The 17,288-nt window shown below is 46.2% G+C and overlaps 1 protein-coding gene across 1 annotated transcript in view; it reads right to left on the bottom strand.

Annotated features, from left to right (window-relative positions):
* Positions 1-534: 534 nt before the first annotated feature.
* Positions 535-17,288, bottom strand: part of grin3bb (glutamate receptor, ionotropic, N-methyl-D-aspartate 3Bb) — a gene marked incomplete at both ends in the record, with an annotated part of 33,382 nt that continues 16,628 nt past the window's right edge. Inside the window, 8 exons of the mRNA XM_079220885.1 lie at positions 535-1,261; positions 1,493-1,560; positions 2,303-2,467; positions 4,676-4,827; positions 6,289-6,404; positions 6,549-6,694; positions 6,897-7,989; positions 12,133-12,779. Of these exons, the coding sequence (XP_079077011.1) occupies positions 535-1,261; positions 1,493-1,560; positions 2,303-2,467; positions 4,676-4,827; positions 6,289-6,404; positions 6,549-6,694; positions 6,897-7,989; positions 12,133-12,779 (3,114 nt within the window). The remainder of the gene's footprint in view (positions 1,262-1,492; positions 1,561-2,302; positions 2,468-4,675; positions 4,828-6,288; positions 6,405-6,548; positions 6,695-6,896; positions 7,990-12,132; positions 12,780-17,288) is intronic.

Genomic DNA, 17,288 nt, shown 5'->3' with positions numbered 1-17,288 from the left:
CTATGTTAACAAACAATATAAAAAAATGGTTACATTTTCCATGATTAATCTCCAAATTTGCGATGAACCACTGAATTTGAAAATCACAATTCTTCAAGGTTAATCTGTATATTTATATAAATATATATTTCTGACAGTCCATTCATTAATCCGTCAACAAAATCTAGTAAATACCATAAATGTAATTTTATCACCTTAATTTGTATTCATCATACAGTAACATCATCCTCTCCTGTTGAAGCTACTCCCTAACAGTGAAATTATTAATAATATCAGTCTGATAATGTGGAACATAAACAAAAAGCTAAAGGTCTTATTGTGGTTCTATTAAGTCTCCCCATGCATGAACGTCTGTAATGTACCAATGTATAAGTATTAGTACTTATTTCTACAGCTGAATTAATGACCTCATTGTGGCCTGATTGTCATATCTGAGTTAATTTGTGTTTAACTTTGGCATTTAAATATAAAACCCTTTCAGCTGTTTAAAATGGCCGCTGTGTGTAGAGAGTCATGTGACCTGTGCAGACAGCATCATCTCTGATTGGTCAGTCTGCTGTGAAGGGGCCGGACTTTGGACAGGACCTTGTGAGGTGGGTCCGTCATGGTCGTCACGCACTTTGTGTTGGCAGGGAAGGGTGTTATCTGGGTGAGGACGGGCGGGGCGCTGGGCGGGGCGCTGGGTGGGGCTCCTGCTGTTGGTGGCATAGTTGTTGGCATTGTAGTAACAGCAGATGGGTCGGGTACTGTGGGGACCGGTTTGGCTAGACTGGTCTGGATCTCTGCCCTCCTGGCGAGAGCCGTCCTCAGCTTCTCCCTCATCTGGTCGATCTGGTCCTGCAGCTCCTGCAGCTCACCGGGCTGGGGTGGAGCCACCGCTGCTGGGGGAGGGGCTACAGCAACAGGGGGAGGGGCAGAAGAGGAGGAAGATGAGGGTCGGGGAAGGAGTAGGCTGGCAAATGAAACCGCCGGTCCTCCGTTCTCGCACAGTTTGCTGTTTGGCCCCGCCCTTGGCTTGGCTGGTCCCCGCCCTTCAGATTTGGCCCCACCTCCCTTGGCTTCAGAAGTGGCGATGCGAGCGAGCAGGCGGCGGGTATTGAGGGTCTCCAGGTTAAACTGGACTTGTTTGAAGTCTCGGGCGTCCTTAGCGGCGGCGGTGGCGGCGGCATCCTTACTGGCTTCATTATTCCACTTGGCCGAGGCTCCGGGGGCCGACGGAGCTGGGGGGCCGGAAGGGGGCGACGGCTTCTGTAGGTTACAGCTGAACAGAAACAGAGGCACAGGACATACTTTACCTTGGAAACAGCAGTGTATACAATACTCAGTTTTAAGAAGCTGGTGATACGCTCAAGAGCTCCGGAACACGTGTACCTTGAGTTGAGATTATGTTGTGGACCGCCTGACCTCGTCACTTTTACTACCAATGATTTGAACTCATTTAGTTAAATCACAATAAAATAAACGTGTTGATGCCAGCTGACATGAGACAAACCTTTTCTCTTTCTCAGCTCGCTGCCGCTTCACGTCTTCATACGTCATGTTCAGAGCTCGATGGATTTTCTGCCAAACACACAGAACAGGAACAAGAAACACAACAGAACCATAAATTAGCTGTTTAACACAGTAAAATGATAGCTGTAAACTCTGACATGTATTTTCAGAGTTTAATGATCTTCTGCACCTCCTTAACACGCGTTAGAACCTCTTCAATCACATCAACACTTCCTCTGCACCTCCTTAACACTCTTTAGAACCTCGCCAATGACCCCCAACACTTCCTCTGCACCTCCTTAACACTCTTTAGAACCACTTCAATCCCCCCAACACTTCCTCTGCACCTTCTGAACACTCTTTAGAACCTCTTCAATCAGCTCAACACTTCCTCTGCACCTCCTTAACACTGTTTAGAACCTCGCCAATGACCTCAACACTTCCGCTGCACCTTCAATCAGCTCAACACTTCCTCTGCACCTCCTTTAAGAGCGGCTGTAGCTCAGGGGGATGAGTGGTCGTCCAGTAACCACAAGGTAGCCATTTCGATCCCCAGTCCCCCCATAGCTCACATGTCTCATGTCCCTGAGTAAGACACTAAACTCCTAGCTGCTCCCCGTGCACCTCACAGGGCAGAACACTGCTCCTTAACCAAGGATGGGTCAAATGCAGAGAAGAATTTCCCCAAGGGGATTAATAAAGGATCATTTCTTTCTTTAGAACCTCGTCAACTAATCATGTAATTGTCAGCTGATAGTATTTTCTTGTAAACACAGACTGCAGCAGGTATTATGGTTTTCAAGTGTCTCACCTGTGAGGTATGAAGCCAGTATTTTAGGTTCTGTCGGCGGCGGATGTGTGGCAGGACGAGTTGGTAGAAACCGTGTTCACCTGCCAGAGTCAGCAAAGCTCCGCCCACTCCAACGCACAACAACACGAACAGTCCCGAGAAGTGACTGATCCCCATCTGAAGAGTCTGACAGAGAAGAAGACAGTAAAGGTATCTCAGGGACCTTTGAGAAAGAAACACATTTTAAAAGGTCTAATGGAGCGACGTCTCATGTTGTATTAACATGTCTCATGCTGTAGTAACATGACTCATGCTGTAATAACATGTATCATGCTGTACATGTCTCATGATGTAATACAATGTATCATGCTGTAATAACATGTCTCATGATGTAATAACATGTATCATGCTGTACATCTCATGCTGTAATAATAATAATTTCAATATATATAGCGCTTTTCAGGATACTCAAAGACGCTTAAACATAATAACATGTCTCATGCTGTAATAAGATGTATAATGCTGTACATGTCTCATGCTGTAATAACATGTATCATGCTGTACATGTCTCATGCTGTAATAACATGTCTCATGATGTAATAACATGTATCATGCTGTACATCTCATGCTGTAATAATAATAATTTCAATTTATATAGCGCTTTTCAGGATAATCAAAGACGCTTAAAAATTGTAATAACATGACTCATGTTGTAATAACATGACTCATGTTGTAATAACATGTCTCATGCTGTAATAACATGTCTCATGCTGTAATAACATGTCTCATGCTGTAATAACATTTCTCATGTTGTAATAACATGTCTCATGCTGTAATGACATGACTCATGCTTTAATAACATGTCTTTTGGTGTAATAACATGTCTCATGCTGTAATAACATGTCTCATGCTGTAATAACATGACTCATGTTGTAATAACATGACTCATGTTATAATAACATGACTCATGCTATAATAACATGAGTCATGTTTTAATAACATGACTCATGTCATTATCAGGCTGCTCCGGTAAATCCCTTGGATCTCTCCAGTTGATCCAGAATGCTGCAGCTCGTGTACTAACGAGGACGCGGAAGAGAGATCACATTACTCCTGTACTAGCTGTTCTCCACTGGCTTCCTGTAAGATCGAGAATCATATTTAAAATCCTTCTCCTTACCTACAAAGCCTTAACTGGTGATGCACCATCATATCTTAAGGACCTTATAGTGCCATATTACCCCACGAGAGTATTACGCTCACTGAATGCAGGGTTACTTGTGGTTCCCAGAGTGTTAAAAAGTAGGTTGGGGGCTAGAGCTTTCAGTTATCGGGCTCCTCTTCTGTGGAATCAGCTTCCACTTTCCACATCTTAGGATACACTGAGCTCCTCCTTTCCTTCTCTTCCTCTTTCGCTCTCCTCTTCACCTCTTCTTGCTCTCCTTCTGGATAAATGATTGTCTCTTCAATGCACATTACTAACTCTACTTTCTTTTTCCATGGATTCGTGGCTGCCTGGAACCGGTCCTGTCTGCTGCCATGGCCCTGCTGATGCCCGTCCTCTCTACCTCCTTCTGCTTAATGGGTCGTGGCTATCTGGATCATGGACCATGCCTACTACTCATTATATGAATAATTTCTGACATATTCATGTAATGTGCTGTAACTCCGTTATGTTATTCATTCTGGTCACATGACATCTATTGCTTCTGTCCATCCGGGGAGAGGGATCCTCCTCTGTTGCTCTCCCTCAGGTTTCTTCCCCTTTTTTATTCCCCTTTTTTTCTCTGTGAAAGGGTTTTTACTATCTTTATTGGGGAGTTTTTCCTGATCCGATGTGAGGTCCCGGGACAGGATGTTATGTGTACAGATTGTAAAGCCCTCCGAGGCAAACTTGTATTTGTGATGTTGGGCTATATAAAATAAACTGAATTGAATTGAATGTTGTAACATGTCTCATGCTGTAATAACATGACTCATGATGTAATAACGTGTCTCATCTTGTAATAACATGACTCATCTTGTAACATGTCTCATTATGTAATAAGGATCAGACGTGAAGAGGATTAGACGTGAAGATGATCATGAAGAGGATCAGACGTGAAGAGGATCAGACATGAAGAGGATCAGAGGTGAAGAGGATCAGACGTGAAGAGGATCAGACGTGAAGAGGATCAGACATGAAGAGGATCAGACGTGAAGAGGATCAGACATGAAGAGGATCAGAGGTGAAGAGGATCAGACATGAAGAGGATCAGACATGAAGAGGATCAGAGGTGAAGAGGATCAGACATGAAGAGGATCAGACATGAAGAGGATCAGAGGTGAAGAGGATCAGACATGAAGAGGATCAGACGTGAAGAGGATCAGACGTGAAGAGGATCAGACACTGACCTCGGTGACAGCGAACACTCGGTTCCCACACGGAACCACCTTGTACCACTTGTCGTGCAGCAGATCCATGTAGCCTTCAGACTTATACCTGCTGATGAAGTCTGAGATGTTGGAAGTCAGAGGGGAGTTCTGAGGAAGACCGATTCCATAACCTGAAGAATAAACAAACAATAAACAACAGACTGATTCCATAACCTGAAGAATAAATAACAGACAATAAACAACAGACCGATTCCATAACCTGAACAATAAACAAACAATAAACAACAGACCGATTCCATAACCTGAACAATAAACAACAGACCGATTCCATTTTCATACCATTTTCAATAAAAAGCTGACGGAGCTGAGAGGAAAACCAAGAAGCAACGTCTCACAGCAACTCAGAGCAACGTCTCACAGCAATGTCTAACAACAACTTCTCACAGCAACGTCTCACATCAACGTCTCACAGCAATGTCTAACAACAACGTCTCACAACAACGTCTAACAACAACGTCTAACAACAACGTCTCACAACAACGTCTCACAACAACGTCTCACATCAACGTCTAACAACAACGTCTAACAACAATGTCTCACAGAAACGTCTAACAACAACTTCTCACAACAACGTCTAACAACAATGTCTAACAACAACGTCTAACAACAACGTCTAACAACGTCTCACATCAACGTCTCACATCAACGTCTAACAACAACGTCTAACAACAACATCTAACAACAACGTCTCACAACAACGTCTCACAACAACGTCTCACAACAACGTCTAACAACAACATCTAACAACAATGTCTCACAGCAACGTCTAACAACAACTTCTCACAACAACGTCTCACAACAACGTCTAACAACAACGTCTAACAACAACGTCTAACAACAACATCTAACAACAACGTCTCACAACAACGTCTCACAACAACGTCTCACATCAACGTCTAACAACAACGTCTAACAACAATGTCTCACAGAAACGTCTAACAACAACTTCTCACAACAACGTCTAACAACAATGTTTAACAACAACGTCTAACAACAATGTCTAACAACAACGTCTAACAACGTCTCACATCAACGTCTCACATCAACGTCTAACAACAACGTCTAACAACAACGTCTCACAACAACGTCTCACAACAACGTCTAACAACAACATCTAACAACAATGTCTCACAGCAACGTCTAACAACAACTTCTCACAACAACGTCTAACAACAACGTCTAACAACAACATCTAACAACAACGTCTCACATCAACGTCTAACAACAATGTCTAACAACAACGTCTAACAACATCTCACAGCAATGTCTCACATCAATGTCTAACAGCAAGGTCTCACAGCAACGTCTAACAACAACTTCTCACAACAACGTCTAACAACAACATCTAACAACAATGTCTCACAGCAACGTCTAACAACAACGTCTCACAACAACGTCTCACAACAACGTCTCACAACAACGTCTCACATCAACGTCTAACAACAACGTCTAACAACAACGTCTCACAACAACGTCTCACAGCAACGTCTCACATCAACGTCTAACAGCAACGTCTCACAGCAACATCTCACAGCAACGTCTCACAGCAACGTCTCACAGCAACGTCTCACCTTCAATTGCAAACGGTTTCCCGACCGTTGCCAGTTTACAGTCGGCGTCGATGGAAACCTCGTAATCCAGCAGAGCTTTGTCCATGATGAAGGCGTCCAGCTGGGGGGGATCTGTCCTTCAACACAGAGCAACCAGAGCAACATGGTTAATACGGCAACTAGAGATTTAAACGTTGTCCATCAACACAGAGCAACATGGTTAACACGGCAACTAGAGACAGAAACGTTGACCTTGAGCAACATGTCTCCGGGTCTCTTACTTGAGGGTGTTGACGCCCTCAGGTGTCGTGGGCTCGTTGAAGCGCCTCATGTACTCGTGCATCTCAGGGAAGCTCTTCTTCATGTAGTCCTCCGCACTGCTTTCCCTCACCGTCCCGAAGCGGAAGCCATGGGACGGGTGATGCAGCTGACACCAACGAAGAAGATATATTTATATATAATACATTCTAGTATACATTCTCAGACATCAATAAAACAACAGACACAGATGCACTGTTTCCAGTCTACACGTGTCATTTAATTTGTAATCAAATGAATAACGATCACAGATCTGATGTTTTATCAGTTTGGTTATGATTTCTGTTCCATTTCCACTCTGCTGGTCTCACCTTGGCGTCGTGGACCCCCGACACCTCCTCAAAGGTCTTCTCCCCCACCATGACGGCAGCTAGGTTGGCGGTGTAGCTGGACAGCACCAGCAGGCAGAAGATGGCCCACAGGTTCATCACGAAGCGACCCGTCCAGCACTTTGGCGTCTTGGAGGAGACAGTGCGGCCAAACAGGATGGCATAGCACAGGTTGAGAGCTGACGAGTACGAGAACACTCTCGTCCTGTTGCGTCCGTGAGGCGTCATGCCGTACGGACTCTTCCACTCGTACAGCGTGAGGAAAAGGGCGGTGATGTGCAGCGCCACGAAGATACCCACCCACATGGACCAGTGCAGGGGCCACATGAAGGCTCCGATGGGGGCCGCCGTGTCCTTACTACGCACCAGGATGCCCAGGCTGGTGGAGAAGAAGGGCGAGGTGAAGTCGATCACCCGGCTCCGGGCCGAGTTAATACTGAAGGAGGTCACGGCCATGTCCGCCAGTCCGTTCAGGAGATCCCCTACGAGCCCGGTCCAGCGCCCCCCCTTCCACGCTCCGTACTTCCCGTCTCCTACGATGTAAAGGTCGAACTCGAAGCCCAGGTCTTCGGACAGCTTCTCCAGCAGGTCGATGCAGTACCCGTAGCAGCACTTGCTGTGCTCTGCAGGCAGGAAGCTGCTGTTCCCGCCGGCCACCTCCCTGAAGGATCGCTCCAGAGCTTCCGAGCTGTTGGTGCTGGCGTCCAGGCAGTACTGCCCGGCCGGGCAGGTGCCTTCCTCGTCCACGTCCCGCGTGAAAACGAAGGGATGTTCCACCAGAGTCACCACCCGAACCCGGCTCCCTACCACCGGCATCCCCGGCTTCCAGTGGCCCCTCGTCCTGCCGCTTGTGCCATCGGTTCTGTGGCGAGGTTTGGGTCCCTGCCAGACTCCCTGGTCCTCCACCTGCAGCTGGCCTCCCTCCCAACTGCCCACCGTCACCCAGGTGGGCTGACCCAATGCGTCCCGTCGCAAGCTCCAGATGTGGAAACGCTGCGAGGTGAGGACCTGAGACCTGTTCTGGTGGACTCGGACTGGACCTGTGAGACCGGAGAAAGACGTGTTGGACAGGAACCTGTAGGACAGAAAACAAAAAGCAGCAGCTAACTTTGGATTATCATCAGGTGTGATCGGTTCTCTGGTGGTTTAGAGATATCCAGGTTCCAAGATTTCACAACCTGATGAACAGCTAAATCATCTTTTCATCAAAACAACAGGCAACCTTGTTGAATTGTAAACATCGGATCAGGTTGAACCTTGTTATTGTAAGAACTTATTTTCTCTGGACTTCTCTGATAAGTAGTGATGGCGAGATGAAGCTTCCTGAAGCATTGAAGCTTTCCATCCAATTGGTTCGCTCATGTACCGGAGCTTCATGGAGCTTCATTTGCTCTACTGCGCCACCAAGTGGACAATAGATGTAAAACAGGCAGAGTGATCATAACGACACCATGGCTTTGGTGTGTGAAGCTTTAAATGGAATAAATTATGTTTGTGACGCCAATACATCAATTATTAACTTATTAATATTGTGTCTATCTTTATGATATATTGGCGGGGTCGAAATCAACTCGAAACAAATTGGGAGAGGGTTGTGATGTGACTGTGGGTCAGTGGTTAGAATATCTGAGTGTCCAATTTTTTTTAAATTAAAAATAAGAACTTTTCCACAGTGCTGGGCTTTTTGAGACTATTTCGCCTGCTTTATAAAATACACTTTCACAATCACACATGAAGCTGGTACAGAGAGGAAGGGGGAATCCATTGAGTTTCTCTGCCTCTTATATTTCAAATCGCACGGCAAACCCACGAACCATTTTCTGAATCAGTCACGTGGTACGGCCGGCTCAGAGGCTTCGAACGTCACCACATACGTCATCGACACAAGCCTCGATACGCGCTTCACCAAAATCTATCTGGATTACTCGACACGCGCATCGAAGCCTCGACACAAAAGGACACATCACTACTGATAAGACTTTTTTTAATACACAAATCAGATTTTGAATTATTAGATAGATTTATTCGTTAAACAATAAAACAAGGGGATGTTCACGAGTGGAAACTAGATATACGGGTAAAAAACATAAAGGTTAGCTTCCCTCCTTACCAGAATCATTACTCCCTAATCTTGGGAACAGATTGGTCGGGGTTCAATAAATGAATGGGACAGGCTGTGGGGTGAGGGAGGTGGTCCGACACTGCGGACGGGGAGGGGGAACCTTGGAGACTCCTGAAGTCCACTCTGCAATGCCAAGAGTGTCGCGCTCTGTTTCAGGTCATCTCCCGAGTCGAAGTCCCGAAAGAGATTCTGACTGACCAGGGCACCTCGTTCATGTCAAGAACACTGAGAGAACTTTACGGGTTACTGAGCATTGAATCTATTCGGACGGTCTGAATAAGACGTTAGAGTCCATGATCCGTAGATTTATTAGTGACGATGTACGTAATTGGGATAAATGGCTTGATTCTCTGTTGTTTGCAGTGCGGGAGGTTCCCCAGGCCTCCACAGGGTTTTCTCCCTTTGAACTGTTGTTCGGCAGGACACCACGGGGGGTGCTCGATAGTGATGGCGAGATGAAGCTTCCTGAAGCTTAGAAGCTTTCCATCCAATTGGTTCGCTCATGGGCCAAAGCTTCATGGAGCTTCATTTGCTCTACTGCGCCACCAAGTGGACAATACATGTAAAACAAGCAGAGTGATCATAACGACACCACGGCTTTGTGTGTGAAGCTTTAAATTGAATCAATTATGTTTGTGACGCCAATACATAAATTATTTACTTATTAATATTGTGTCTATCTTTATGATATAATGGTGGGGTCAAAATCAAAACTCGAAACAAATTGGGAGAGGGTTGTGATGTGACTGTGATATCCGACTTTCAGTCAGAGGATCGGTGGTTCGAGCCTCGGCTCCGCTAGTCCATGTTGATGTGTCCAATTTTTTAAGTAAAAATAAGAACTTTTCCACAGTGCTAGGCTTTTTGAGACTATTTTGCCTGCTTTATAAAACCCTTATAATTATAATACCCTTTCACAGGCACACGTGAAGCTGTACAGAGAGGAAGGAAATCCATTGTGTTTCGCTGTCCCTTATATTTCAAATCGCACGGCAAACCCACAAACCATTTTCTGAATCAGTCGCGTGGTACGGCCGGCTCAGAGGCTTCGAACGTCACCACATACGTCATCGACACAAGCCTCGATACTCACTTCACCAAAATCTACCTGGTTACTCGACACGCGCATCGAAGCCTCGACACGAAAAGACACATCACTAGTGCTCGACCTGATTAAGGAAAACTGGGAGGAAGTTCCAAGCACCAGTAAGAATGAAATTCAATACGTCCTGGACCTGCGCGCAAAACTCCACACACTGGGTCGGATGTCACGTGAGACTTGTGTTGCTTCCTACTTCCAGCTCCTCGCCAAGTGGCAAGGGCCCTCTGTGGTCACACGACAAGTGGGGGAAGTCGACTATGAGGTGGTGCGTTCTGACAGATCTGTTTCTCTGGTGTCCACGGTATCTGAGAGAGGAGCCTGAGGGACCAAAGTCCACAAATCCACCTCCGGGACCCATAGAACAGACGTTGCCCAGTAGCAAGAGCAGTTTGCTGACGTGTTCTCCTGACAGGTCACACAAACCTCATAGCGCACCACATTGAGACGTTTTCACAGCCGGCATACCAGCAGAAAGAACGGCAACCAGGAGAAAGAACGGCAACCAGCAGAAAGAACGGCAACCAGGAGAAAGAGCGGCAACCAGCAGAAAGAACGGCAACCAGCAGAAAGAACGGCAACCAGGAGAAAGAGCGGCAACCAGCAGAAAGAACGGCAACCAGCAGAAAGAACGGCAACCAGGAGAAAGAGCGGCAACCAGGAGAAAGAACGGCAACCAGCAGAAAGAACGGCAATCAGGAGAAAGAACGGCAACCAGCAGAAAGAACAGCAACCAGGAGAAAGAACGGCAACCAGCAGAAAGAACGGCAACCAGCAGAAAGAACGGCAACCAGGAGAAAGAGCGGCAACCAGCAGAAAGAACGGCAACCAGCAGAAAGAACGGCAACCAGGAGAAAGAGCGGCAACCAGCAGAAAGAACGGCAACCAGGAGAAAGAACGGCAACCAGCAGAAAGAACGGCAACCAGGAGAAAGAGCGGCAACCAGCAGAAAGAACGGCAACCAGGAGAAAGAACGGCAACCAGCAGAAAGAGCGGCAACCAGCAGAAAGAACGGCAACCAGGAGAAAGAGCGGCAACCAGCAGAAAGAACGGCAACCAGGAGAAAGAACGGCAACCAGGAGAAAGAGCGGCAACCAGCAGAAAGAACGGCAACAGGGAGAAAGAGCGGCAACCAGGAGAAAGAATGGCAACCAGGAGAAAGAGCGGCAACCAGCAGAAAGAACGGCAACCAGCAGAAAGAGCGGCAACCAGGAGAAAGAGCGGCAACCAGGAGAAAGAGCGGCAACCAGGAGAAAGAGCGGCAACCAGGAGAAAGAACCGTCATCCTGCTTCAGGAATCTCGGTAACGGAGAAGTTCAGAACTTGAAGATGTTTTGACTTCCAGACTGTGATGAGTCTGTGATCTGACTTCATATGAACACTTGTGTTTCCATTTGTCCTCAAGCTCGCTTTCATTTCTTTTGCTCTTCTCTCACTGCAGTTGATAATCTGTCCTCTGAGATTTTTATCTCTCAGTCTGAGTGTAATTTCATTTCCTGTGAATGTGCTTGATCTTTTCTGTCACTAAACTGAATGCAGCAGTTAAACCTTTAATCCTCCTCAAACCTGCCGCTCGTTTCCTGCTGCTGTCAGAACTTCAGACAATGACTGACTGCTTCTCATCCAGTGTTTCCTGCTACTCATCTAGTGTGTCCTGCTTCTCATCTAGTGTTTCCTGATACTCATCCAGTGTGTCCTGCTGCTGATATATATATATATATATATATGTATGCATATTTATATGCATATTTTCTGTGTGAATATAAAGATTTTGGTTACTTTTATATACACATATATAACTACAACTGCTCGCTGGAGAAATATCTGAACTCATTAGGACTAAAATGAGGAATGCATGTTAATATTTCACTGATTATAAATCTGCTGTGGTACAGAAACACTGATCACTTGAGGGGAGTGAGATATTTGATCTGGTTAAATAACAGAATTATTATTATGATGTTTCTCTTTACTGTGGGGTTAGCGGGTGTCCTCACCTGGACAGGTACTGTCCGGAGGACGGCACCTGGTGGTTGTTGGGTTTGTCGTAGCAGTCCACCGTGGTCTGGATCAGAGCCAGGTCCGGTCTCACCAGGGTGGCGGCGCCGATGGCCCTGGTGACGAGCTGCAGGGCGTCGCTGACGTAGAAGTCCAGCGGCTTCCTCTCCACCTCGCCGTAGGCCAACAGGCCGAGCGGCAGCCCGATGGCGTGCAGAGCGTCAGGGCTGAGCGGCTGGCCCAGCACCCAGTGCACCCTGGGTAACGTGAGGCCCAGGTCCTGAGCGCTGCGCAGCACCGCCGCCGCGCACTGGGGGTCCGCTCCGAACAGCAGCATCGCCGCCGGCGAGGACCGGTTCTGTCGGAAGTGTCGGGAGAGGAAGTCGTGGATCTGAGTGTCGTCGTGCGCCGCCTGTGTCAGGTTCAGGAGGGCGCGCACGTGCCAGGTGACTCTGCCGCCGCCGTCCCATGAGGCACCGCTCCAACTCCCACTGTCCAGCAGCCGCAGGAGACCCTGGGCCTCCTCCCAGCCGCGACACAGGACCACGGTACCATCCTTCCAGCCGGACCGCTGCAGAACCGTCAGCAACAGGTTGGACAGACCGGACTCTGGAACCCCCATCGCCATCTGCAGGTGAAACCGGTTCTATGCAGGACCAGGAGACATAATCAGGAAGAGAACCAAAAGGAGAACAACATGTTAGAACAAATCATTAGATATCAATCAGATGTCAGCGAAAATTAGAACCTGTCTGGAGGACAAATCTTTTTCTGAAAACAATGTTCCACAAACCAAGAGAACCATTAAGTAACCATTAAAGAAAACCATCAGATAAGATAACCATAGGAGAACCATAAGAGCACCAACAGAGAACCATAATAGAACCATCAGAGAACCATAAGAGAACCATCAGAGACCATCAGAAAACCATAAGAGAACCATCAGAGACCATCAGAGAACCAACAGAGAACCATAAGAGAACCATCAGAGACCATCAGAGAACCATCAGAGAACCATAAGAGAACCATCAGAGACCATCAGAGAACCATAAGAGACCATCAGAAAACCATCAGAGAACCATAAGAGAACCATCAGAGACCATCATAGAACCATAAGAGAACCATAAAAGACCATCAGAGAACCAACAGAGAACCATAAGAGAACCATCAGAGACCATCAGAGAACCATCAGAGAACCATAAGAGAACCATCAGAGACCATCAGAGAACCATAAGAGAACCATCAGAGACCATCAGAGAACCATAAGAGAACCATCAGAGACCATCAGAGAACCAACAGAGAACCATCAGAGACCATCAGAGAACCATAAGAGAACCATCAGAGACCATCAGAGAACCAACAGAGAACCATCAGAGACCATCAGAGAACCATAAGAGAACCATAAGAGACCATCAGAGAACCAACAGAGAACCATAAGAGAACCATCAGAGACCATCAGAGAACCATAAGAGAACCATAAGAGACCATCAGAGAACCATCAGAGAACCAACAGGTTCCCCCCACAGAGCCTGTTTTCCCTCTTCTCCTCTAGGTGGCGCTGTAGGACCAACATGCTCAGGAACAGCTGTTTATCTGTTATTCATATTTATTGATCTGTTATTTATTGATCTGTTATTCATATTTATTGATCTGTTATTTATTGATCTGTTATTCATATTTATTGATCTGTTATTTATTGATGTAACGTGATGTGATAAAGACAACTAATAACAAGGAAACATTACATTATCTTGACAAATACTTGATGCAAATAGAATAAATGAATTGTGATTGTTAGACCCAAAGGTTTCAGTGAGAAACACTAAAGCAGAGTTTACAATATAATCACCAGGATCTGTTTCTGTGTTCATATGCTTTCATGGAGTAACTGGTGGTTATTCGATCATTTCCTCTGTCACATGGAACGGAACGCTCGCTTCTCCCAGCGCCACCTGAACGCACCGCGAACAGACCGCAGACGCAGGAGATGATGCTCACATTCCTCCTGATTGCAGACACAGTGATGTCATCAATCACAGTGATGTAATCAATCACAGTGATGTCATGAATCACAGTGGTGTCATCAATCACACATGTGGAGCAGACGGAGAAGCAGGAGGTCTTTACAAGTCAGTCAAGATGGAAACATTTTGGATTTGAAGCAGAGAGGAAAAATGGAGGCACTTCACACTCTTCTTCTTCTTCTTCTTCTTCTTCTTCTTCTTCTTCTCTGATTTCAGTCTAACTGAACAGTCTGCAGGAGGAGCTATCAGAGTGGACTAAATCAGTTTTTTATTAATTCTGTGTCATCGATGACCCGATGAGTGTCCTCGTCCTGCAACTCATCATTTTAGCCCAGGTTAGTTAAGGTGATATCTGTTCCACAAAAATAACTTTTTGTTCCAAAACAGAACCGTTTCCTGAGGACAAAATAAAAAGCAGCTGATTCTTCGTTACTGTTTCTGCTCAACACAGCTGAATACAAGTCGGGTCTGTCCTAGGGCATCCTGGGAAATATAGGAAATCACTGACTGAAGCAGAACTCATGTTTAAAATGTAAAACATGATAAACCTAAAAACAATAATCCCATGTGTCAAAAGGTCACTTCCTGTTGTTGATTGGATTCATGTTCTCAATCCTCACAAACAATACATTTAAATGTTTTCTTGTGTGCTGACCTGAATCCATCGCCGCTAGTTCACAAACACCAGTTTGACAAACATCAAATGAAATGGTCAGAAGTTGGTTGTTTCAGCTCTGCTGCACCACTGATTAAAATCCTTTCCGAACCAAAACCTTCTGACCTTGAGTTGTACACACATTGCACTATGATGGATGAGTAAAGCCGAGTAGTCTTCTGTTGGAAAGGCTTCTAGCCTTCATGTAGATAGTCCTGGAGAAGGCTAACCACATGGAGATAGTCCTGGAGAAGGCTAACCAGGTGGAGATAGTCCTGGAGAAGACTAACCACATGGAGATAGTCCTGGAGAAGGCTAACCAGGTGGAGATAGTCCTGGAGAAGGCTAACCACATGGAGATAGTCCTGGAGAAGGCTAACCAGGTGGAGATAGTCCTGGAGAAGGCTAACCAGGTGGAGATAGTCCTGGAGAAGGCTAACCAGGTGGAGATAGTCCTGGAGAAGGCTAACCACGTGGAGATAGTCCTTGAGAAGGCGAACCACGTGGAGATAGTCCTGGAGAAGGCTAACCAGGTGGAGATAGTCCTGGAGAAGGCTAACCACGTGGAGATAGTCCTGGAGAAGGCTACCCAGGTGGAGATAGTCCTGGAGAAGGCTAACCACGTGGAGATAGTCCTGGAGAAGGCTAACCATGTGAAGATAGTCCTGGAGAAGGCTAACCACGTGGAGATAGTCCTGGAGAAGGTTAACCAGGTGGAGATAGTCCTGGAGAAGGCTAACCACGTGGAGATAGTCCTGGAGAAGGCTAACCACGTGGAGATAGTCCTGGAGAAGGCTACCCAGGTGGAGATAGTCCTGGAGAAGGCTAACCACGTGGAGATAGTCCTGGAGAAGGCTAACCACGTGGAGATAGTCCTGGAGAAGGCTAACCACGTGGAGATAGTCCTGGAGAAGGCTAACCATGTGAAGATAGTCCTGGAGAAGGCTAACCACGTGGAGATAGTCCTGGATAAGGCTAACCACATGGAGATAGTCCTGGAGTTTGCTGTTGAAATACACCGTACAGTGCTGGTGGGTTGGGCATTCTCCTCACAGAAGTTGATGAGGTGTGTGAGACTATCGATGTCTTCCCATGAGCATAATTTGAAACATCCCACATAGTTGAGTCAAAACAGTCCTTCAGAGTCTCTTCGGCCTCATTGGTCGTCTTTTCACTGTGTGAGTGACAGCTGGTTGGTTTGTAGACAGGAGGAGGATCTGGTCTTGGACAAGACCAGATCCTCTCAGGGGGGAAGAGGTGACGAGTTCTAATGAACCTATATTGTATTGTAGATGTGGGCAGAGGGAGGATCACACTGGGGGATTCTTCTTTGTATTCACGCAACAAGCTACTCAACAGCAGAGTTCACATTAACCAGAGAGGTGATGCTCAACTAACTTCAGCTTCCAAACTAAGACAACAAGAAACTGAGTAATTAGAGAAAGAAAGCATCAGAAATACTGAAACCTCTTCTGCTCATAAATATGTTATGCATACACACTGTAGACACACTGCATACACACTGCATACACACTGTAGACACACTTTAGACACTGCATACACACTGTATACACACTTTAGACACTGCATACACACTGTATACACGCTGTAGACACACTGCATACACACTGTATACACGCTGTAGACACACTTTAGACACTGCATGCACACTGTATACACACTGTAGACACACTGCATACACACTGTATACACGCTGTAGAAACACTTTAGACACTGCATACACACTGTATACACACTATATACACACTGTAGAAACACTGCATACACACTGTATACACGCTGTAGACACACTTTAGACACTGCATACACACTGTATACACACTGTAGACACACTGTAGCCACACTGCATACACACTGTAGACACACTGCATACACACTGTAGACACACTTTAGACACACTGCATACACACTGTAGACACACTGTAGACACACTGCATACACACTGCATACACTTTAGACACACTGCATACACACTGCATACCCACTGTAGCCACACTGCATACACACTGTAGCCACACTGCATACACACTGTAGACACACTTTAGACACACTGCATACACACTGCATACACACTGCATACACACTTTAGATACACTGTAGACACACTGCATACACACTGCATACACACTGTAGACACACTTTAGACACACTGCATACACACTGCATACACACTGTAGACACACTGTAGACACACTGCATACACACTTTAGTCACACTGCATACACACTGCTACACGAGTGACTGTGGCTAAGTGGTTAGTATGCCCGTCTTTCAATCAGAGGGTTGGAGGTTCGAGCCCCGCTAGTCTGGTCGTTGTGTCCTTGAGACTCTTAACCCCTAATTGCTCCCGGTTGCTGTGTCTGCGGTGTATAGAGCAAACATGTAAGTTGCTTTGGATAAAAGCGTCAGTGAAATGTAATGGTCTCCAGACACACTGGTCTGGTAGAAATGAAGT

The sequence above is a fragment of the Taurulus bubalis genome (assembly GCF_910589615.1).
Source record: "Taurulus bubalis genome assembly, chromosome: 7".
Classification (NCBI taxonomy): domain Eukaryota; kingdom Metazoa; phylum Chordata; class Actinopteri; order Perciformes; family Cottidae; genus Taurulus; species Taurulus bubalis.
Note: the sequence above shows the minus strand (reverse complement) of the source record. Positions and strands in the feature narration are given on the sequence as shown.